The following is a 21,868-nucleotide window of genomic DNA, read 5'->3' on the forward strand; positions in this document are numbered from 1 at the left end:
TACGTGGGCCGCGACTTAGGTTCGAAACAGACGTAACTTCTTGGGGCACCCGCCTCCCCGCAGGAGGCAGATTTTGCGTTCTTCACACTACTTTGGGGGTCACAGGTTGACCCGTGGATGCTTCCACTCTATCTCGGCAGCTGTGTCGTCCCCTACAACCCTGCTTTGGCCTTATCGCTGGAAACCATCTGAATCCTGTGGGACTGTGAAGTTGTACGAATGGTGCTTCTCCATCAGCCCAGGTGAGCACTAAGCTATCATAAGAGGAGACTTTTCTTTGTTTCCAGTGTTACTATGAAGGGTGCATGTGATTTGATTTTTTTCCCAGAGGTATAATTCTACCTGAGTCATAGACTCCAATGGACAACAGCTGCCCTCCCATACGCCCATGCAGCCCCGGTGATTTTAGAGGGATCCCTCACTATCTCGCTCCTCTCACCCCACCTGTTATGAATTCATTGGGGTTTCATGGGAGGAACTGATGGCAGAATTTGACTCCACATATCTTACAGCTTGTGTGTGACCCACCTGTCATGGTGCCCTACCGGAGGATAATTGTGGGTTAGTTTGGAAGGAGAATATGAGAATATCCCACCACCAGCTGGATTGTCCTGTATTCTCATGCCAAAAAGAGGCTCAGCCCAAAAGGCTTAAGCAATGCGAGGCTGTGATGACCCCCTTCCATCGCGCGGCTCGGAGCCTGGCAGCTCTCGTCCAAAGACGTTACTAAAACAGATTTGTCACCTCCATTACAACTCTGTGTGCAGTACTAGTCCCATTTCAGCTCCTATAGCAAAACAACTGGTTCTAAGCTGGGTTTATTTCCATGCCGCCTTGCTCCATGTTTAAATTCAGGAAAAATTTCTTTTTTCATCTGATTTCTTCCATTATCATTCCTTTCGCCTCATCCCTTGATACCCTGACAATCTATTCCTTGCGCCAGAATACTTCCCCCGGCCCTCCCTAAAACCCGGCAGACAAGAGATTCTGCTTGGTGAGACTAAATTTTCTTTCACACACAGCTTTAAGGCAAAAGTTTGGCAATGCAAAGCAAAGTCTACATAAGGCCGCATGACTTAGGTTTGCAACTCAGAACCGTTTATCATTTTTAAAAAACCATCATAAATAAATAGGGTTTTGCTTCAGGAACTTGTTTCAATCTGGAAAAAAAATCCCTTTCCTCCCACCAAACATCATAAAATCCCAGATTAAAATCTTGTTTTGTTCTGGACAATCTGGGCGAGCTGCTGAGACTGACGTTCACACAGTAACTACAGTCAAGAAGAAAAGAAAGCTACAGGGCTGGAAATAAAGTTTTAGTTTGTTGATTCCTCCTTTAGGAATCAGGTGATGAAGCAGACCCCCGGGGAAGGTCTCCTCTTTAGCTTTAGCACAGTGAGATCCGTCCCAATGGGAGAAGGTAGAATGGTTGCATTTCTGCTGAATGAATAAAAAGTGCATCTCGATTTCTCTTAGATTCTAAATGTATCTAAGTGGTTTCTTTCTTCCCTTCTGGTGCCGGGATGCCAGGTTCCTATTACCGATATTTTGGAGGGATCACCACTAGCGATGGCCCATCCTTTGGCCTCCACATGAGTACCTGAGCATCATTGGCATTGGGTTTCACAAGGGCACTGGGTGGTATTGGCTCATTCTTGCTAAGGACCTGGGGCTGCTCTTGCGCGAAGGGCTCCCGCAGCTTGGCGCGCTGCCCCAGGGGTCTGCTGGGATTCACCTCTATGCCCAGCTTCATGCGCCACTTGATAGTCTGCAGCATCACCATCTCGCTGGTGGCCGTGTTAGTGGCAACCAACCAGGTGGTGAAGCTTTGATCCCGGTGGATGCTTGTGAGTTTTGCCACGTTGCTCTCACTCACAGGCACTGCCCACGTGACGCTGGGGTAGAAGTTATCATTCATGCTGATGCTGAACTTGGAGTCCTTCCTGGTGGGCCCCACAATGGTGCAGGTTTCGGTGGTGTTGCCGTACCAAGGGTAGTTCACGCCGTCCGAGTCGCTTATGGCCTGGATTTTGCCATCTTGCAGATCCGGGAGCTCCCAACTCGACCTGCCGCAACCAAGAAGGAATCACGGATAACTGGTTAGCGCAGGGACTGACGGGGCTGGGCTGAGAGCGGGCATGGGCTGAGAGCCGTTCCCCTGTGTCTTCCTGGATTGGGATTTGTGCTCCCAATGTTACTCTGGGGTGAAAGCTCGTCCCTTCTGTTAAAACAGCTTTGCAGATGCCCAGGTCCAATCCTAAGGTAGAGGGTACCACAGCACTGGTGTCAAAAAGAACCAGCAGCTCATTCTCTAGGCATGGTACCAGACTGGCCACAACTTGCTACTTGGGATGCTCTAAAATATACTGGTGTTTATAAACCTTCCAAAAAGGGCCTTAAAATCCCTTTGTTGCAGCCAGTCTTGTGCTGCTCTTTACTCTGTCTCTTTCTCCCTCCCTCGCCTCCAGGACAAATAAGCTGCCTACAGTTTTGTGGCCTTGCTGCTTTTCAATAAGAGCAGGCGTCAAACCCAAGTCTGCAGGATGGCTGAGCTGCCACCAATCTGCAGTCACCCCCAGTCCTAGGGCACAGGAGAAGTGGCCTCGAGTGGTAGGGAGGGGAGATCCCAACTGGATTGCCCTGCCTCTTGCTAAGTGCTGAAATAAATACTTAGCTGGGAACTGCCTGTCTTCACTCAGTCTCTAAACACGCACCATTGTTCATGCCCTGAAAATGTCACACTCCTCTCCATCTGCCCCTGCTCTAGTCGAGTCATGGGCAGGGCCCTACCAAATTCATGGTCCATTTTAAGGCTTGTCTTTAACTTCCGGGAAGATAGATGTTCCGGAGATCGATCTTCTATGGTTCGATTTAGCTGGTCTAGTAAAGACCTGCTAAGTCGAACTCTGATGGCACCTCTGTCAATCCCAGTACTCTACCAGGTCAGGAGGAGTAAAGGAAGCCAAGAGTTTCTCCCATTTGACCTCCCACTATGAAGACGCCGGAGACATTTGATCTAAGCTATGCAATTTCATGATCATGGCTTTTTTAAAAAATCATACAGTTTCAGCTATTTAAATATAACATTTCATGGTGTGGTAACCATAGGGGTCCTGACCCAAAAGGGCATGGTGAGGGGGAGGCTGCAAGGCTATTGTGGGTTGGGGATCTCGGTATTGCATCCTCGCTTACTTCTGCTTGCGTTGCTGGTGGTGGGGTGCTGCCTTCAGAGCTGGGCACTGGGCCAGCACTTGCTGCTCTCTTGCCACCTTTATTTCTGTGCTGCCTTCAGAGCTAGGTGATTGTACTATCACCCCCTACAACAGGGTGGGCAATAATTTTTGACGGGAGGCCACTCCAAGAATCTGGAAAGTGGTCGAGGGCCGCACTCTTCCATGATACTAATGGAGGAGATGTGGGGTCTGGGATGGAGCAGGGACGTGCAGAAAGGGAGCTTGGAGTAAGGGAGGGAGTTTGGGTGAAGGAGGCAGATGTGACATAGGGCACTGAACTGGGCTGCAGGGGGTTGGATTGTGACTGAGGGCAGGGAATTGGGGTACAGAAGGGATACAATCATAAAATACTAGAACTGAAAGGGACCTTGAGAGGTCATTGAGTCCAGTCCCCTGCCCTCATGGCAGGACCAAACCTGACAGATGTCTGTCTAACCTGCTCTTAAATATCTCCAGAGATGGAGATTCCACCACCCCCCTAGGCAATTTATTCCAGTGTTTAACAACCCTGACAGGAAATTTTTTCTAATGTCCAAACTAAATCTCCCTTGCTGTATTGCTTCTTGTCCTATCCTCAGAGGCCAAGGAGAACAATTTTTCTCTCTCCTCATGACACCCTTTTAGATACTTGAAAACCGTTATCATAGCCCCTCTGTCTTCTCTTTTCCAAACTAAACAAGCCCAGTTCTTTCAATCTTCCCTCATAGCTCATATTCTCTAGACCTTTAATAATTTTTGTTGCTCTTCTCTGGACCTTCTTCAATTTCTCCACATCTTTCTTGAAATGTGGTGCCCAGAACTGGACACAATACTCCAACTGAGACCTAATCAATGCAGGGTAGAGCAGAAGAATGACTTCTCGTGTCTTGCTCACAATACTCCTGTGAATGCATCTCAGAATCATGTTTGCTTTTTTTGCAACAGTGGCTGGGCCCCTTGAGTGGGACCCAGCAGAGCCAGGCTCTGTTCCTCAGCCCCATTACTGACCTCCTGGCTGAGCTTGGATGAGTCACTTTCCCTCCCACTTTGTCTAGTTAGCCTGTAAACTTGTCTGAGCAAAGACCCTCACGTTTGTGTGGTGTCTAGCGCAAGGGGGTCCCATTTTGGCGCCTCATGCACTACGTACCAAAATACAAATGGTACATATTAGTGCCAGAGCTGGGGAAAGCACCTAGAACCAGAGCACCATTTTGAGAGAGTGAGAGTGGGGGGCAGTGAGGAGAAAGTACACAGATTTTGCAAATTACTCCTCTGCCCCTTCCCTTCACCAGCTAGAAGTGAGGCGCATGCACACAAGCTGTGTACTGTCCCCTTGCTCCCTGATAGCCAGGGGAACAGGAGAAAACCCAAGCCAGGTCGCAGTATGCACGGCTGCTGCCTCCCTGCTCTCCCGAAACGGTGCCCTTGACATAGAACATCAGACTTCTCCTCACCTGCTGTCACCATTCGACAAAAGTCCCACATCCCAGGCCCAAGGGCTTGGAAGCGAACACAGCAAACCAGAAAAGCAAAGGCCAGGGGTTCAAGACCCTCCAAACTGGGACTACAGCTGCAGCCAGTCTTTGTGATTGAAAGTTTAAAAATAATCACAGGACTTCAACCACAAGGCCAATGCTTTCTGGTGAGAAGACGAACAAACATGCCCCCCCCCCCCCCGAATGTTAAATGCTGGAGCTTTTACCTTTCCATTTGGGCTTGAGAAATCCATTATGAAAAGCTGATTATTGGGTAAGAGGAACATGATGCCAGAGATAGCTGAGCCAAGAGCCCAATTTTTGCAAAGTAAACGCATCACACTCAAGTGACCACAAATACTGCCACAAGCCCAAGGGCCAAGGTGAGTTCTGGAGGTTGCTTTTTACAAATTGCTCTGGCTCTCATGTGCACACTGAATCCCTACTGGCTATCAGCTGCTGGAATACTGTGTTTTGGGAGGATTTTCTTGCACTTCAGTACAAGTCTTATGTCGTAGCCTTAAAACAGCCCTTACAGTAAATCAGAGAAATGGACTTTGTGCACAGGACTGGGAGCAGAAGACTCTATAATCCACGCTTTGATATTGACTCCCTGTGTAGTTTTGGACTAGCCACTGCATTTCTCCTTGCCTCAGTTTCCTGATCTGTAACATGGGAATAATAGAGGCAACCTCACAAAGCAGTGCTGAGGACTGATTAGTTTAATGTTGGGAAAGGCCCAGGAGATTGGTCTGCTGCTAGTTAGCAACAGGAGTTTGACTCTAACCATCCTGCGGACTATTTTATAGGACCAGAGGTTTGGCCTGGTCTCTTTGGTTACGATCCTTGTACTTGTGGTGTTGCAGCATGTTGTATGCTGAGCAGCTGCATGACTAATGCTATACATATCTAGGCTGTGCAGTGCTCTGGGGCCTCGCAGGATGGAAGACACAACACAAAAGAAAAATATTAAGTGGAAAGCATTATTTTAGGAATCTGCCTAGGGCATTAAGATTCAAAACTGACTAGCAGCTTTGACTCTCCAACTTCACACCTTCTAGGAGCCTGATGTGCAGAGAGCAGATGTCTGTCTTTCTGGAAATTGGGCCCCTTTAATGGGTCTCATGTTGAGCCCCTAAAATTCACTGGTCACTTCTCAGGCTATGTCTACACTACGAGTTTTCTTGGCAAAAAATATGCTAACGAGGGACTAATTTGCATGAGTTGCGATCTCATTTGCATATATTCTGCCGATCCGTTTTTGTGCAAAAACAAGCAGCGTGGATGTTTTCTTTTTGAGCAAAACCCCCTTTTTCTGCAAGACTGGTATATCTCCTTTTGTGGGGCATAAGGGTCTTGAGGAAAAAGGGTTTTTTTGCACAAAAAGAAAATGTCCACGCTGCTCGTTTTTGCACAAAAACAGATTGGCAGAAAATATGCAAATGAGATCGCGACTCATGCAAATGAGTCCCTTGTTAGCATATTTTTTGCCGAGAAAACTTGAAGTATAGACATAGCCTCAATCTCCAAGCTTCTCAATGTCAAGGCCACAAGGACCTGGCCCCCTGATCCCAGCCTGGTAAATTCAGTGCCATGTGATGTTATCACAATCTGTAGGGTATCTCGCCGGGTTTGGTTTTTCCTGTGCAACAAACCTACTGGCTAACATGCTGTCTGCAGCAGTTCTTGTTCTTCTGAGTAGACTGCCGCCAGACAGAGGAAGTCCTCTGCCCTACAGCTACTTCTGACCTAAAACTGTAAGAAGGAAACCCCTAAGTGGAGTCTAGCCAGAACCCCTGCGGCCAGGGGAGGAAACTGATTACATGAGAGTGTCTTTTAAACAGCGAAGAGTCCTTCCCCCCTCCCCCCCCCCACTTCAACACAAGATGAGAGAGAAAAGCTCCAGGGGTTTTTTCAGTGAACTCAGCCCTGCAAGGGAAGATAAATTGGAGGTCATGTACTATAGCAACAGGTTTAGTATCTCATCAAGCATGATCTCGGAAATACCATATGGAGCCCTTTCTCTCTCTTTCAGCAGATGGTTTAGGATTACTGGCCGTTCAAATCGTGGCTGATGCTCAGCTTGATTGAGGCCCGCGGATGAGATGTGACAATTTCCTGGATGTTCATGTAGATCAGGGGTGGGCAATAATTTTTGAAGGGCCGCGGGCAGACTTGGAAGGGGTGAGGGAGGAGAGCTACCCTACCGGGAGCTTTGCTTGGCCCGGGCTCTCTGCCCCCTGGCTTCTGGCCAATGGAAGGGACCTAGAGCAGATGGGAGGGTGCTGGGGGCTTAGTGTCCTCCCAGAGTTGTCTGAGGAGGAGGCTTAGAATTCACATAACACAGCTGGCAGCTCCTGGCCCTGCTGCTAACCTGTTGCCTGGCAGCTGCCCGGCAGGCACTGTTGGAAGGGCTCATGCCTCCCTGGCAGCTCCCAGGCAATGGGCCAGTGGGACCGAGAGCTGCGAGCCCTTTCAATTGCTTCTGTTTAAAGGGCTTGTGGCCACCAGGCAACGCAGCCACCCAGCAAGCGCGAGCCCTTTAAATAGAAGCCGTTAAAAGGGCTCGCGTGTCTCCGGCTCCCGGGTGATGTGCTGGGGGTGGAGCCTAGAACTGCCTCATGGGCCCGATCAACGCCCTAGGCAGGCCGGATTCTGCCCGCTGACAGGCTTTTGCCCACCCCTGCTGTACATTATGGATGTGCCCACTGCTGAGACAGATGCAGGCACAGGGGTGGTATAAACACAGACAGGCCACCCTGGAACAGCTCCTTTGGGACTCAGCCCATGTCTTGAGGTTTGTAAAGTCCTGAGCTATTTTGTCCTACCCTTGCCACAGGTGGTGGGGAAATAATCTGCGTGGAGGAGCCCCTGAAACTGTGTTCATTGGCTCCACCTTAGTGCCAGGTGGATCTTTCGTTTGCCTCCCCAAACGGCCACGTAAAGGACAGCCTCTGGTCGGGCATAGCTCTGCAAAGTCAGGACTGAGGTGCACTGGTTTAACTTCATAAAAAGATTCCGGCTAAGTCTACACTGGGGCTACGTCTACACTGGCACCCTTTTCCAGAAATGCTTAAAACGGAACAGTTTTCCGTTATAAGTATTTCCAGAAAAAGCACCTCTACATTGGCAGGATGCTTTTCCGGAAAAGCACTTTTTCCTGAAAAGCGTCTGTGGCCAATGTAGACGCGCTTTTCCACAAAAAAGCCGATTGTCATTTTCGCGATCGGGGCTTTTTTGTGGAAAAGACTACTGTGCTGTCTACACTGGCCCTTCTCCGGAACAGTTTTTCCGGAAAAGGACTTTTGCCCGAACGGGAGCAGCATAGTTTTTCCGGAAAAACACTGACGATTTTACATTAGATCGTCATTGCTTTTCCGGAAAAGCAAGCGGCCAGTGTAGACAGCTGGCAAGTTATTCCAGAAAAGCGACTGCTTTTCCGGAATAAGTGGCCAGTGTAGACACAGCCTGGCACTTTACGGTGCTGTAACTTTCTGGCTCAAGGGTGTGAAAAAACACACACACACACACACCCAGCATAGCAAGTTACTGCCAGTGTGAACCAGGTTACAGCAGTGCTCTTAGCTGCTCCCCTGGCTGTGCCTTAAGTGTAGACAGAGCCGAAGGCTGGGGGTGGGGGATTAGGAGTGGATGCTGCAGGGCAGGTGAGAAATTTGGGGAGGAAATGTGCACCACACTCTACAGCCCTATGCCTAATTCTAGCAAGTGTGGCTAATCCTAAGGATTTCAATGAGCATTACATTTACTCGCAAATGTTAGTGAGAGGAAGAAGTAGATCCTGTTACTGCAGCAAAAGGAAACTAGCACAGCTCATGCAGCACACGTCCTAGTGTTGCCTGCTGTTATCAAAGATCCCTTGCCAAGCAGATCATGACCTCTGATTGTCTGGCTTGTCCAAATTAAGCCAAATAATTCTCCCCTGACCGGGCATTTTGACATGCTCAGAGGGAGGTAGCATAGCATGCCCCACTGCTGCAAGGGGGGAGCTCTCTGGGATTAAAAACACATTATGGAAAGCCCAGAAGCTTGCACTGTAAATTCTTCAACACCAGGGGTGCTGTGTGACACACTCCGCTCTCCAAGCCTGTCTGTCTTCAGGCGGAGTTGCTCCAGAATCAATGGTTCTGGGTTGTAATGTTGACACATTTGTGTTTTACTCTGCTGCTCCGCCGTCCAGAATCACCATAGACTAGAGCAGCTGAAAGCCCTGCTTTAACTTACCACAGGCAGTTTACTAACACTTCAATACTTGTAAAGCTCCATCTCCACGGAGCAAGGCGGCCTGGGCTGTGGCCAGCCAAGCCATATTTTCCAGCCCTCCTCATCCAGTCTCTGACCCTCTTGCTTTCCTTTTCAGGCATGTATCTTTCTATTCCCTAACGCGGTCCCTGGTTTACACAGTCCCTCTGGAGCTTCCCTTGCAGCATAACATGAGGCCATACGTGCAGCAAAATTCGAGCCAAGTGCCCGCTGGCTTTCCACAGCAAGCAGGATGATGCTGGTGCGTTAAGGTAACCTGTTACTAATGGCACATTATCCTGTCTGAAATACTTGGGTGCAAACTCATCCTTGGGCCTCGGTGCTTGAAGCCAGATTGTAATTAGTCACAGGATGTTACTCCGTCAGTATGCTCTTGCATACTCTTTTTATAATAAAAGGGGAGCGCCTGTATCAGATCTGGACTCAGCTCTGCACAGATACCCAAGGATCCCTTTGGGGTGGCAATGTAAAGCCATGCTGGGCTTTCCACCCATCCTGCCACAGGATTCGTTGTGACCAACATCACAAGCTAACAAAATCTTTACAGGTGACAGAAACGGATTGGGGAGGTGCTGTGCATTAGCAACAAACGGGAATAATCCTGAACTGGATGTCTATGGACTTATACCCCCGAACCGCCACGTTCAATAAGACTCCCTTTATAAACTGGCTTTTAACCTCTACTTCACCTATTTTGGCTTTGCAAAGCAGTTCAGTAGGGTCCCTAAGAATAAGAAGTGAATGAAAAAGCAAGTGGGGGGACAGACATTCAGGCATGAAAGTAGAAGAGCTGTTAGCACATCTAGATTTTGGGGGACCTCAATGAGTTTTTAGTCCATCAAAGTTGATTTCCTGCACCCTGAAATTTAACGGATTAGTCTCCAATCACATTTTTCCTCCTGGGCGCTTGGAAGTTTAATTCTATTTCTGTTGTGGGCCCAGGAAGATGTAATCTTTTAAAAGAGAGATGCTTTCAACTTCAAGGGACGTTGTATATAGATTTTTATCTCTACAGTTGTATTTTAAAAAGCCTTCACAGATGACTCAAAGTCTGATGTATTTATCACAGTCTGTGTTTTGCTTATCACCATCTGTGCTGCTATGTGCCCTTTACACTACGGGGACAGTGAAATTAGATGGGTTAGGCTCACATATTTTATATTATTTATATTGTGATAGCAGCTAACAGACCCGGTCATGGGCCGGGACCCCACTGTGTTAGGACCTGTATAAACACAGAACAAAGGAATGATCCCTGCCTCAAAGAGCTTACAATTTAATTAGTGCCTGGCTTTTCTGTCCCTGCTTATGCTAAGTTCTGCCTGATTCTGATCATCCCTGTTAAGTAGCACCTTGCTCCAGGAGTAGTTCTGTTGAAGTGAATGGAACTCTTTGTGGGCTGAAGTGCTGCTACCGGTGAGCAGTGGTATCAGAACCAGGCTCTCAATGCAATCTAATAACCAGGGAAAGTTGTTTGCCAAAGGACAGCAAATTAGGACCAGCCAGGCAGTTTCACTTCATGGTCCTCTATTGCTCTGCTGTTTGCTCATGACGCTACAGGGAGAATGCTCATAGCCAAGGAAGCATTCAATGGCTTTTTAAGCAATGACACTTCTCTTCTCATTACATCTTTCAAAACCTTTTTTTGGAGCGTGTAAAACATAAACATTTGGCACCTAAATCCCCAAGCTGCAGACCTCCTTTCAGACAAGCGAGTGTTTGAAGTGTCTCTGTACCTCCCCGCCATCTAGTACACACAACTCAGTCTGTTCCTGCGTTCCCTAGCCATGCCTGCTGTTGGTGCCATGGGCAGGAGATATGCACCTGAGTGACAACTTCAGAATGTCAAAGCAAAAATGCTTCCACGTTTGGTGCAAAGATGAGGCTCCCATTCTCAACTGGGGATGTTAAAAAAAAATTATTTTTGTAAACATGTAACTGTTGAATTTTTCAGTGATTACATGTTTACATGCAGGGGGGCAGGCGGGAGCCGATGCTCGTGGGGAGTCAGCTTTTAAGCCAGCTCCTCACAAAGACCGGCTCCTGCCTGTCCCTCCCATGCCAGAGACAGCAGCACAGGGTGGGCAGGCGACTTCACGGGAGCTGGTGCTCGGAGGAGCCAGCTTTTAAGCAGGCTCCCCCCAAGCCCTGGCTTCCGGCCCTCTCCCCTCCACTTTGCTGCTTCTGATACAGCGGCAATGGGGGTGCGTGTAACCATGAGGATTAACCAATGAGCTCAGGCTTATTGGTTAATCATGTAAACAGGTACACGCTAACATCCATATTTTCAACCTGAATCCTTCTCATGCCATCAGATTTCACTCAGGGCATAGACATGAAGTTTTGTATTCAGAGTTATTACTGCCTATTTTAATGATCTGTTGCAACAGCGATTAAAAAAAAACAGTTGTCTCTATTTAAGAGCCTTCCTGGGGCCAAATTCTCCACTGCAGTAAAATCCTAGCAATGGGACTCTGCTAAAGTGCCGCAGCTCATGACCCGGCCTATTCTTCCAGCCAGATTTCCAGTGGTCAGAAGCAATTGCAGTCCAATATGCTGCAATGGCATAAAGAGGTCTTTGTCCCCAAAGGCCCTATGTATAACTTTATCATTTGGCCGGGTGGGAGCAACCCTCTAAGGAAATGGGACCGAGACGCCAATAGAACTTTTAATCATGTTTCCATAATATACAAAAGCGGTTAAATAATAAGGAAATATACCTCTCATATAGAACTGGAAGGGACCTTGGAAGGTCATTGACTCCAGTCTCCTGCCTTCACAGGAGGACCAAGTACAATCCCTGATAGATTTGCCTCAGATCCCTAAATGGTACCTTCAAAGATTAAATTCACAATCCTGGGTTTAGCAGGTCAATGCTCAAACCACTGAGCTATCCCTCCCCGGAGCAAAGCACCATTTTGCAGGCAAACACATGCAAAAGACTTGTTCATCCCCAAATCTGCATAGTTTACTGAATTACAGTTCATTGTTCCACTGTATCTGTAGTGAGCTTAATTATAGCTGCTCTGATACAGAACTGAGCTCTTACACAGGACTTTTAGCCTGTAGCTATCATAGCCTTTTAGAAAGGAAGGGCAGCATCCTTCTCCTCAATTTACAGACGGGAAAACTGAGGCACAAACAACGTGCGCCACAGGCTCTCTGTGTGTCAGTGACAGAGCTGGTATAGAACCCAAATGCCCTGTTAAGCTTTTAACTGCCTATCCACCTCTATTTATGCACAGTGGATTTTTGTGTGTTTTCCTTCACACCTGATCATCTAGGCTAAGAATATCAACTGAGCCTATGGGAGTAAGGCACCCCATTTTTTCAGCTCCTTTGAAACCCCCCAGCCCTAATTTTTGGTTGCTGAGCCTTGCATAGCTGAACCCCACTTTAAAGAGCAGACAGGGAGCCCAACCTCCCAGGGCTCAGGCCTCCTGTACATGCTTTAGAATCAGCAAAATCTTACCCCCTTCCCCGTCAAACCACACTCTCTCAGTATTTGGCTGTCGCCAACGTATTGGCAAGTGGGCACTTTCTGTTTGAGCAATGAGCTTAGAGAGGAAATGGAGACAGAAGGCAGGAACTGTTGCCTGGGGCATTGGACCTCTCTGGCACTTGTTTGCTTCATGCCTGACGTGTCAAACTCATGTCATAGGCTGCGCACGTACTAGATATAACCTTGCTCTCTCTGGCTGTGTCTACACAAAGTGGAAGATTGACACCGCCACGGTTGAGCTTCCAGAGTTCCATTTAGTGGGTCTAGTGAAGACCCGCTAATTTGAACTGAGAGGGGGCCCCTGTCGGTGGTGGCACTCCTGCTCCTCATGAGGCGTGAGGGAAGCCAATGGGCGCGTTTGCTCCCATTGACCTCCCGCTGTGTGGAAGGCGGAAAAACGCAATTTGAGATATGTCCGCTCCAACTATGTAATCAGCTGGCCTCTGGGTTCTGCAGTGCTCCTGGAGGGGGAGAGAAACAGGAAGGCGAGGGACAGTAGAGAGGCAATTTAGGACAGGCAGTGTGTTGGGTTCAGCTAGTCTCTGGGTCTAGCCTCTGTCCCCCTTCTTTTTCCTCCTCCCCATCTTTCATTTTGTAGTTGACCTGTCCTTCCCGCCCCCCGCGAGGCAAATCTCTCCCTCACACGGTGCTCCTTGAATTAGCAAGCAGGAAGGTTGCTTAAGCCTGACCTTTTCCTCCCATCTTCCCCTGCAGACTGGGCAGCATCAGCATATCCCGTCACCAAGCCATCTGCCTCTCCTAGCCTACGCTCCACTCCAAAGTTAGGCTCTTGTACTGCTGGCTGGGCACACCACTTCCGCTGCATCATGAGTCTTCTACTAGTTTTACCCACATGCTATTTTGTGGAGGTGTGTGTGTGTGTGTAATAGTTTATATATATATATAATGATGCATTTCCACTTGCATCACAGTTTGGAGATAGAGGTGTGTGTGGTGTTTTTCCCCTGCTCTTTTAACTTCCTGTTGTTACATGGTATGGATGGGGATGTGCACTTTTAACCACAGTTGGAGGGTGATGCAAAGGGTTAACCCCCTCATTCTTGCAGCCAAACCCTGCTTGTCTTACCCATGCAGGCAGCCTGTTGCAATGAGCAAGACAAACAGGATTCAGCTCCCCCCCCCCCATGCTGTCTTACATTCACTGCTGGTGTAATGTTAAGCACTCAGCCCTGCTGATAGCACATTGCAGGAATAGCAACCAACTTGTTTACAGCACCACAACGCTGCAAGTGTCAACAATTGTTCGCATTGTGAGCACCCTTTCCTTTTTTTTTTAAGGGGTGTGCATCAAGGAAAAGCTGGCATGGAGGGAAAAGCAACACCCTTGTGTTCTGCCATGTCTGCAATCTTGTGGCAAGGGTGACTTCTGCTTTCAGAATTTACAGTGTTGCAGAAGCCTTGGTCTGCCCCCTGTCTAACGTGGTATTGCATCGGATGGCTACCCAACCAAGTGTTTCTGTTTTAGAGACCAATTTTCTTCCCTTTGGAGTCAATGGAAAAACACCCATAGGCCATCAGGGGGCAAGATAAAGCCCTTATCTCCTTTTGTAAAGTATCCAGTTTTAATATTAGAGGAGCCAGGTTCTTTAAAGTAAAATCAAATAACTAAATGGTTTAAAGCTTCCTCTGCTGCCTCTCCTTACACACATGCACACACACTGGAAATACTTACATTCCCTGTTCCCCATAGTGGTTGTAAAACTCCATATGGCTACATGCCTGAATCCAGCCCACGATCCAGGTCTCCTTCTTGGCGATAGGGGGTACCAAGACCTGGGCAGAGGCTCGAAAGTGAGGAGTCCGGTATCGCAGAACCACGCTGGACGACTCGTCAATGTTGGTGGGAACGGGATCAATAGAGGCTTTCACTTCAATCACAGAAATACTTTCCCGGAAAACTTTGGATTTGCAGCTAATACTCTGAATACAGCCCATGGCATACAACACCAGTGCAATTCCTAGGCCACACCAGCAATCCTGGAGAAGATTAGGCATTGAAATGATATGGTGCTAGATCAAATACAGATCTCCCTGGTTTGTACTCTCAAAATTGATATCCATAGGATAGAACATTCGACATGGAAAGTCTTTATTTCAATTTCAGTATTTACCGCTGCTGCGCTTGTGGATTTAGCTGCAATTCAAAAGCAAAGGGGCCTTTTCTTATTTCCCCAGTTAATGATAGATGAAATCACTTGTTCATATATTCTTTGGATTAAAAAGAGAGTCTTGAGTTCAATAAATAATCATCTCCCTTTTTTAAAGATATTAGTCCATCCTTTTCGTGAGTGCCATCTGTTGTTCACCATGAAACAGCGGAGAAGCTGGTATTTCCCTTTATTCTTTGGATGAAAAAGCAGCGCTCTGATAGACACATCTATAGAAATAATAAAATACTTCTTGTCTCAGCCCTTGCAGATTTTCACTTCCGGACTTGCAGTTGTTCAGAACTTCCCTTTGCAAAGAAAAAACAGTAAATTAAAAAAAAATTCAAGGTGGGGGAACGTTACATCGGCCCCATCTGTGACTTGGAGGCTTCTGTAGGATGCCAGAGAGATGGGTCCTGCTGATTTTTGTAAGTAATAAATAGCTTAAATACTAAATCACAGGTCTTTGTCACGCCTCAAGTCCCCCCCTCTTAGCGTTTAACCATAAAACCGGAGGGAAAAGGAATACGAGGAGATCTCTTCGCTCCTCCTAGTGCACCACTTCGCTGCTTTTTGTTTCCACTTCGCTCTCCCTTCCTTCGACCCTGGCGGAGCCCCGCTGCAAAGCCATGACTCGGGGAAGCTCCGCAGACGGCCGGTCTCCTCTGCCCCCCGGGCTCTTCGCGGTCTGTGGGGCGGCGGTACCCCGCCCGGGTTCAGCCCTTCCACCGCCCCTCTCGGGACCCGGCTGCGGGGCGGGCTCTGAGCGCGCCAGAAGTTTGGTCAAAGTTTCTCTGCAGTGTCGGGTGGCTGCGGCTTTGGGTCCCGAGGCTGCCCCGCGGTCTCCCCCCCTCCCCTCCGAGGTCACGATCCGCCCCGCTGACCCAGGCTGCAGCAAACAATCGCCTCCCGTGACATGTCCGCTCGCCCCCACCTGGGCTGGGGAAGGATGCGAGACAAGCGAGGTGGCTCCGCCGCCTGCCCCCCGCCTCCCTCCCAGCGCCGGGCTGCTAGCTGGATGGTGCGGTGGATCGCATGTCACGCCGCCTGTGTCCTCAGATGTCTCCGCAGCACCGGCTCCGCAGCCTGCCTGCCTCCCTCCGCGTCTCCGGGGGCCAGGCTCACCCACAGGGGATCCTCTGCAGGCATGGGGCGCGTGTCCTTTGCAGCGGGGGGAGCGGAGAGTGAGAATTCAGCCGTTCCCCCAGCCTCTGCTTCCGGAGCCTTCTAGCTAGAGAGCTTCACAGCAGCCTGCACCTGGGGGGGAACTTTGCATTTGAGCCAATGCACCGCCTCGCTCGGCCCCCCTCCGGTGCGGTCCCCCTCTTTGGACAAATGTCATTGGCAGGTCGCTTCGGAGCTGCCGCTGCTGGGGGCTTCTAGGTGCATCCGTTTGCCAGGCTGCTCCAGCCAGACCTGTGTCTGCATGTGTGTGTGTGTGTGTGTGTGTGTGTGTGCAGGGTGGCTTGTTTCGCTTTATGTCTAGGGAGGTGAGAAAAGCAGGAGCGACACCTTCCCCCCCCCTCCAGCCCGCCCGCTGCTGCAAGCTTCCTCTTTTGGCAAGCAAGAAATCAGGAGGCAGGAGCTGAATTGTATTTCAGCCTCTGCCGTGGATCCGGGCGGGATCCGAATCCTGCTTCGGGTTCTGCTGCGGCATCAGCAAGGCAACCGGGTCAAACTTTGCAGAAACTCATTCCCACCGGTTCCATGCCCGTGGCATTTTCATGCAGCGCAGCTGTGCTTGCAGGCTTTCCAGGGAGGGAGCTCTGGGCATGACAGCTTCTTCCCCTCCGCCCCAGTCCGATTGCAGTATTATTAGCAGGTCTCTCTCCCTGCCTCTCATACCTCCCTCCCTCGCAGCCCTCCCCCTGTAGTCCTCGCTTAAACTGCAGCTGTTGGAGCGAAATCTTTGCAAAACGGCATTTCCTTTCCACCGCTCCAGGCATTCTGGGTAATGTAGTTTTGTTTTAATTCCACCTATTTAAAAAAAATGCAACGCGTTTTCTGTCACTTTAATTTTGGCCCTTTTCTCTCTTCTGAACTGTTTACCGGATGAAGTTTGGTAGGTAGAGTCAGTCAGGGTATAAAATTCCTTTAGTCCTAGGCTCTGGGCTGGGGGGGAGAGGGATTCTGGCAATGGAAAATCAAATCCTATGGGGAAAGGTCTAAGGAATAGCTGGTATAAGCAGAACACTGAAATCAGCTGATTGTGAGGAAGCGAAGGGAGAAAGTTGCTGCCTTGTATTATTGATACATGCGGTGTTGCTGTGATGGTCTTGTGGCATACAAGCCAGTACCTACAGTTGATATTTGTCCTCCGTGTGTTGGGTGCTGGGCCTTGTGAAGATATGAGCATAAACCCTGGTGGGTGCTAAGCACAACTGCAAGCCTGGATGTTTTTATAAAATGATGGTTATGAATATTTAACCCCTACCGGTTTTCATCCTAGAGCAGTGGTTCCCAATCTTTTTGATACTGGGGACCAGTAAACCCATTCACAAGCTTTTGGAGGACCCATAACATTTATTTGCATATTTGCATAGTCATTAAGCAAATGCTGAATATGCAAATAAATTGTCTGGGGGACTCCCAAAGTCCCTAGTGCCAATAGGAGAGGGCCCGACCCCAACCCTTAGGTAACTACTTCACTCCCGTTTGGGACCGGTAAGGTTAGAACGTGGGTTCCCAAACTGGGGGCATGAAAAAATTCCAGGGGGGGTGCGAGGTGACCCAGTCCCCTCCCCCGCTCCCCCCAGTCAATCCCTTCCTCCCAAGTTTTGCTGCTATTTTTATTTTTCGTCCCCGGTCAGTTCCTTTTTTTTTCCTCAAGTTTTTCTGCTATTTTTGGGCGGGGCATGAGGTTTTCACAAAAATCAAAAAGGGGGCTTGATGCCGAAAAGTTTGGGAACCACTGAGTTAGAAGGTCCCTCTCAGGCCTGCCGGGTGACTCGGCTCATATGGGCCCTGGAGGTCGGGTGAGTAGCCCCGTGTCCTCTCCCCCTGTCGCACCTGCGTTCGTGGGTGAAACCACGGGCCACACCTTGCCCTGGGGGGTGTCGCTGTCCCTACCTGTCCAGCAGGTTGTTCCACCTCCCCCCTCTCCTGCCCGGACCCAGTCCTGGCCGTACAGCGCCTGGCCTTCTTCCTGGGTCCTAGCGCCCACCGGATCTAGCCCCGCCGCCTGGGAGCATGCCCAGCAGAGACGCCGTGACGGCACGCTCTCTCCCAAGAATCGTGTGCAGAAATTTTTCTGAGGACTGGTATTTTTTTTCTAAGGACCGGTACTGGGCTGCAGACCACACTTTGGGAAACACTGTCCTAGAGCTCAAAGCTCTTTACAAAGATGGTCAGTATTACGGTCCCCATTTGTCAAATGGGGAAACTAAGGTACAGAAATGTGTAACAAGTTGCCCATGGTCAACCAGCAGATAGTCTATTATATCACTATAATAAGATGGATACTTGCATGTTATTTACACACACACACAACTCACTTAGCTCTGCCAATGTGCCTGGCACTGGGCAGTCTACCCAGTTTCAATCCCTGCCCTTGACTCTACAGTGCAATAAATACACGGGAAGTTGGGAGTTGAATGGAAATTCAAACACGCAGGTGCCTTGGGGGCGGGGCAGGGTTGGGCTTGCTTCTTGTGGGCATTACTGGAACTACCATGGAGCCCATTGCATCTGAGACCCAAGTGAGAAGACAAGCGTTTAACGGGGATGTGCTGGCATGAAAAAAATCCCACCTCCAGCTCTCAGTTTGGCCAATGCCTTTCCCCCTCTTCCTCTTTTCAGCTGAGTCCCCACCCTGTGCAGAGCAGCGTGAGGTGCCTCAGCATGGATGGGAAGCTGAGCCCGGACGCCTTCTTTTGCCTGCTCTCCCTCTTAATGCCAAACAAAGCACCACTGGCAGGCGTCCTCAGTAGGTAAGTTGGTGGGGCAGATAGAGCCAGAAAGGGACACACAGGTCCAGAGAGCACCCGGGAAGGAATTTCCCTGGCTGCTGGAGCGATGGGCTGCTGGAGAGGGGAGCTGCTAAGCAAGCCCCTGACTGTAGGAAGAAATGACTGTAGGGGGGCAGGGAGAAAAGGCCCACCCCAGCTGGAGCAGGAAGATCATGAGGTTGCTCCTATTTGGCTTTAAAAGTAATTTACAGTCTACTCTAGTCACCAGAGATCACTCACAGCCTAACTAGGCATGGACATAGGCATCCACATTTTGCATCCACACCCTGTTGGCTTGTGAAATAGACAAGCTGAGGAGGATCAGAGCTTGTCAGTCTTTGGATGGGAGCTTCTAGGAAAACAGCTGCTAGAAGGGGCACTTATCATACAGCAAGTCATAACAGTTTCATGCTTCCTATTTTGTAAAAATGTTATGCAAGCATAGGATTAAGTACTGATTATTACTATCCTTGCAGCGGATAGGGAAACAGCTGCCCAGAGAATAGATACAAGGGATTGATTTGCCCACAAACTCTCATCAAATCTGGTGGGGGGGGGGTGTATGTGTGGAATAGAACTTAGAAGTTCATGCCTCCCAGGAGACTACTTTCTACCAAGTCAGTACTGACCCAGCGTTCTGGACACTGTGATCCCGGGAGTGATGTTCTCCAGATGACACTAAAAACAAGGTAATTAAAAACCCCACTGTGCTTTTTGCAAGAGTTGAGTAGAGCCGCCAGAAGTTCTGTTTTGTGAAAGATTTTGAAATCTGGTTTCATTCTGAATGGGAACAGGAACTGAACATATAACATCAAATAAAAAAGAAAGTTGAAATAAAACCAAAATTATTCCATTGATCCCAACCTAATTGTTTTTGAACTTTTCTTGGCTAAGAACTGCAGATTTTTAAATATTTGTTCCCATGCCGAAGTAGGATTTCAAAACAAAAAATTGAAATATTTCATTCCAAAAAGGGGACATTTCAACCTTAGTGGAACTTTTCCCCTCAGTGTTCCTCTGAAATTAACCCAATTTTCCAGAAGCATTTTGATTTCAATGGAGCCTGGTTCTGTTGCAATTCTGTGCCTAGCTTCAGAGCTCAGCCTGGTTAACTTTGCTGTCCAGAAGCTTCAGGGGGTAGCCGAGTTAGTCTGTACAGAAAAAAACAGCCGGTCAGCTGAAGAAGTGGGCTATGCCCACGAAAGCTCACGATACCCTCTACATGTTTTGTTAGTCTATAAAGTGCTACCAGACCATTTGTTGTTTTTAACTTTGCTGTGTAGGTCAATTTCTGAGTTAGGTCACTATAGTCTACCTATCACTCCAAATCATCTTTGCAGCTTCTGGTGGATGCTTCTTCACATGTAGTGCTACATGGCTGCAGACTGCCACATGCCACTCCTGCAGTGACTGCATTTGAGGACTGGGTGAAGCGATATTTAGTGTGGTGAAGAGCTTGAAGGTGAAAACATTCATGCTGAAGGTGGGTCTTTGAGGCCCAGCTGTAGCAAAATATAATGTAGCAGTTGGGGATCTGTTGATCCCTATAGAAGATGCTTTTCCTTCTTCAGTCTGTTTTATGTTTGTGTGCCCCAGTCTCACATCACAATGTGCCCACTCTCCGTTCTCCCTGGGGCTATTTCCTCCTGGCAGTGGGGCTGACATACTTTGTCAGCAGAGGGTGACGGAAATAGAGCACCTTCCTTTATTGGAAAAAAATACTGCAGTATTCTACACGGAAGGAGTCAAATACTGCAGCTGGAGCTAGTGCTGCTGTAGCCTGTAGGGTTAATACTCCCGAATACTGTCGTGTGTTTTAAATAAGGTTCCTTTCCCCCTCGTTTGCCACCTCCTCCTCCTTCACTGCCTCCTCCAAATCAAAAGCCTCCTGAAAAACAAGTCCTGCCGTAGGAAGGCAGAAGGTTTTGCTGTTCAGCAGTTTGGCTGCAAGTGTCTGCTGCTGCTGCTTGGCAGTGATTGCTGGAGCTTCACCGCGCACTGGAACTTGGGATGTGCTGAAGGTGTCGGTGATGTTGGCGTTGGCGGGGACGGGGAGGTTTCCAGAAGCATGGGGGCAGAGGCATGGCTGCGTTCTTCCATCTCCGCTGCAGGCTGCCTGGGATTGCCAGCTGAGCTGATAAGCAGCAGCAACTACGCAGGGAATTCAGGCCCCCTGACCTTGCTAGCCCAGGGGGATGTGGAGCCAGGCTGGGAGGGTGCTGGCAAGGAGGGGAAACGGCCTGTGCACAAACAGAATCAGACACCTTAGGCAAGACTAAAAACTGCTGCTTCCCACCTGCTTTCCTAGAAGTTTGCAGCAGGCCCTCTGCGCCCCCTACTGGTGCTACCGCTAGTCCTGGGTTGGACGTTGATGGGCACAGGCCCCAGCGAATGGGACAATCTGGTGTCTCAATGGGTTGAGCTGGGCCAGCCCACAGTGAAAGTCCTCCAGGCCTGTGTCCTACGTCCTGCAACCTCTGAGAACCTCTCTTTGGCCTGCAAGGTCCCTCCCCAGGGCACCCCTTCCCAATGGACCTTTCTGGCACTAGGCTACCCAGGGCTCAAGAGGGGCATGAACCGTGGCTCAGCACTGCTGGACAGCAGCAGCTTCTGGCCCTGACAGCCTCTCAGCTCAACAATTCCAGGACCCAGGCTTGTGCAGGGAGCAGCTCTCAATCCACAGGGACCTAGTGAATGGGCAGTGCGGACCCTGCCTACCCCCACTTGATGCCCCCTTTGTATAGCGGGCAGCAGGCTCCCTGTCACTGGATAGAGTGGGGTTCTCAACTCCTCAGCCCCCACACTCCTGGCCTGGCCCCAGACCTGGCTTATGCAGCCCCACACTGCTAGTCCCATCCCTGCACACCACAATCCCAGCTGGCACCTCCAGCCTGTCCCCCCAACACCACACCATCCAGCTCATCTTGGTGTCAGTCCTTCCAGAGCTCCCACAAACAGGGGAGTTGAAGCAGCAGTCAGGCACTGCCCAGGCAGCAGGGAGTGCATGTGCTATTCTAGAGAGCTGGGTGGGGCATCATAGAACCACCATCAGGAAGATTTGAACCTGGGACCTCTGGAGCGTAGTATAGGAGCCTCTACCACTTGAGCTATAAAGCCAGCTGGCCCTCACGTGAGGCTGTAGAGCTCACTCATACTTATCTCTTGCTGTAAGTGGTCTATGTGCCACTACATGGGACAGGGGACCACACCCACTAGGTATGTGGGTTATAATGGCACTTGTGTCTGAAGCCTTGGCGGCAATAGCAGTGCTTCCAGGAGCAGC

At 49.4% G+C, this 21,868-nt stretch overlaps 2 protein-coding genes across 7 annotated transcripts in view; one reads left to right on the forward strand and one right to left on the reverse strand.

Moving 5' to 3' along the window:
* Window positions 1-1,076: 1,076 nt before the first annotated feature.
* Window positions 1,077-14,486, reverse strand: FAM78A (family with sequence similarity 78 member A). Its single transcript, XM_075905428.2, has 2 exons — window positions 14,164-14,486; window positions 1,077-2,066 (listed from the first exon to the last, which is right to left on the reverse strand). Exons 1-2 carry the CDS (start codon window positions 14,484-14,486, stop codon window positions 1,538-1,540), a joined length of 852 nt encoding a protein of 283 aa, XP_075761543.1. The 3' UTR covers window positions 1,077-1,537.
* Window positions 14,487-14,939: 453 nt separating this feature from the next.
* PLPP7 (phospholipid phosphatase 7 (inactive)) overlaps window positions 14,940-21,868 on the forward strand; it is an 81,414-nt gene continuing 74,485 nt past the window's right edge. Inside the window, exons 1-4 of one of the 6 annotated variants that reach the window (XM_075905432.2) lie at window positions 14,940-15,066; window positions 18,437-18,567; window positions 19,185-19,274; window positions 19,926-20,068. In XM_075905432.2, the coding sequence (XP_075761547.2) occupies window positions 20,060-20,068 (9 nt within the window). In that variant the 5' untranslated portion in view covers window positions 14,940-15,066; window positions 18,437-18,567; window positions 19,185-19,274; window positions 19,926-20,059. Of the gene's footprint in view, window positions 15,067-15,652; window positions 15,791-16,167; window positions 16,590-18,436; window positions 18,568-19,184; window positions 19,275-19,925; window positions 20,069-21,868 lie in introns of those variants that run through there. The other 5 variants (XM_075905430.2, XM_075905434.2, XM_075905429.2 and 2 more) reach the window with 5 other exon arrangements.

This window comes from Pelodiscus sinensis, chromosome 23 (genome assembly GCF_052426305.1).
Source record: "Pelodiscus sinensis isolate ZL-2025 chromosome 23, ASM5242630v1, whole genome shotgun sequence".
NCBI lineage: Eukaryota > Metazoa > Chordata > Testudines > Trionychidae > Pelodiscus > Pelodiscus sinensis.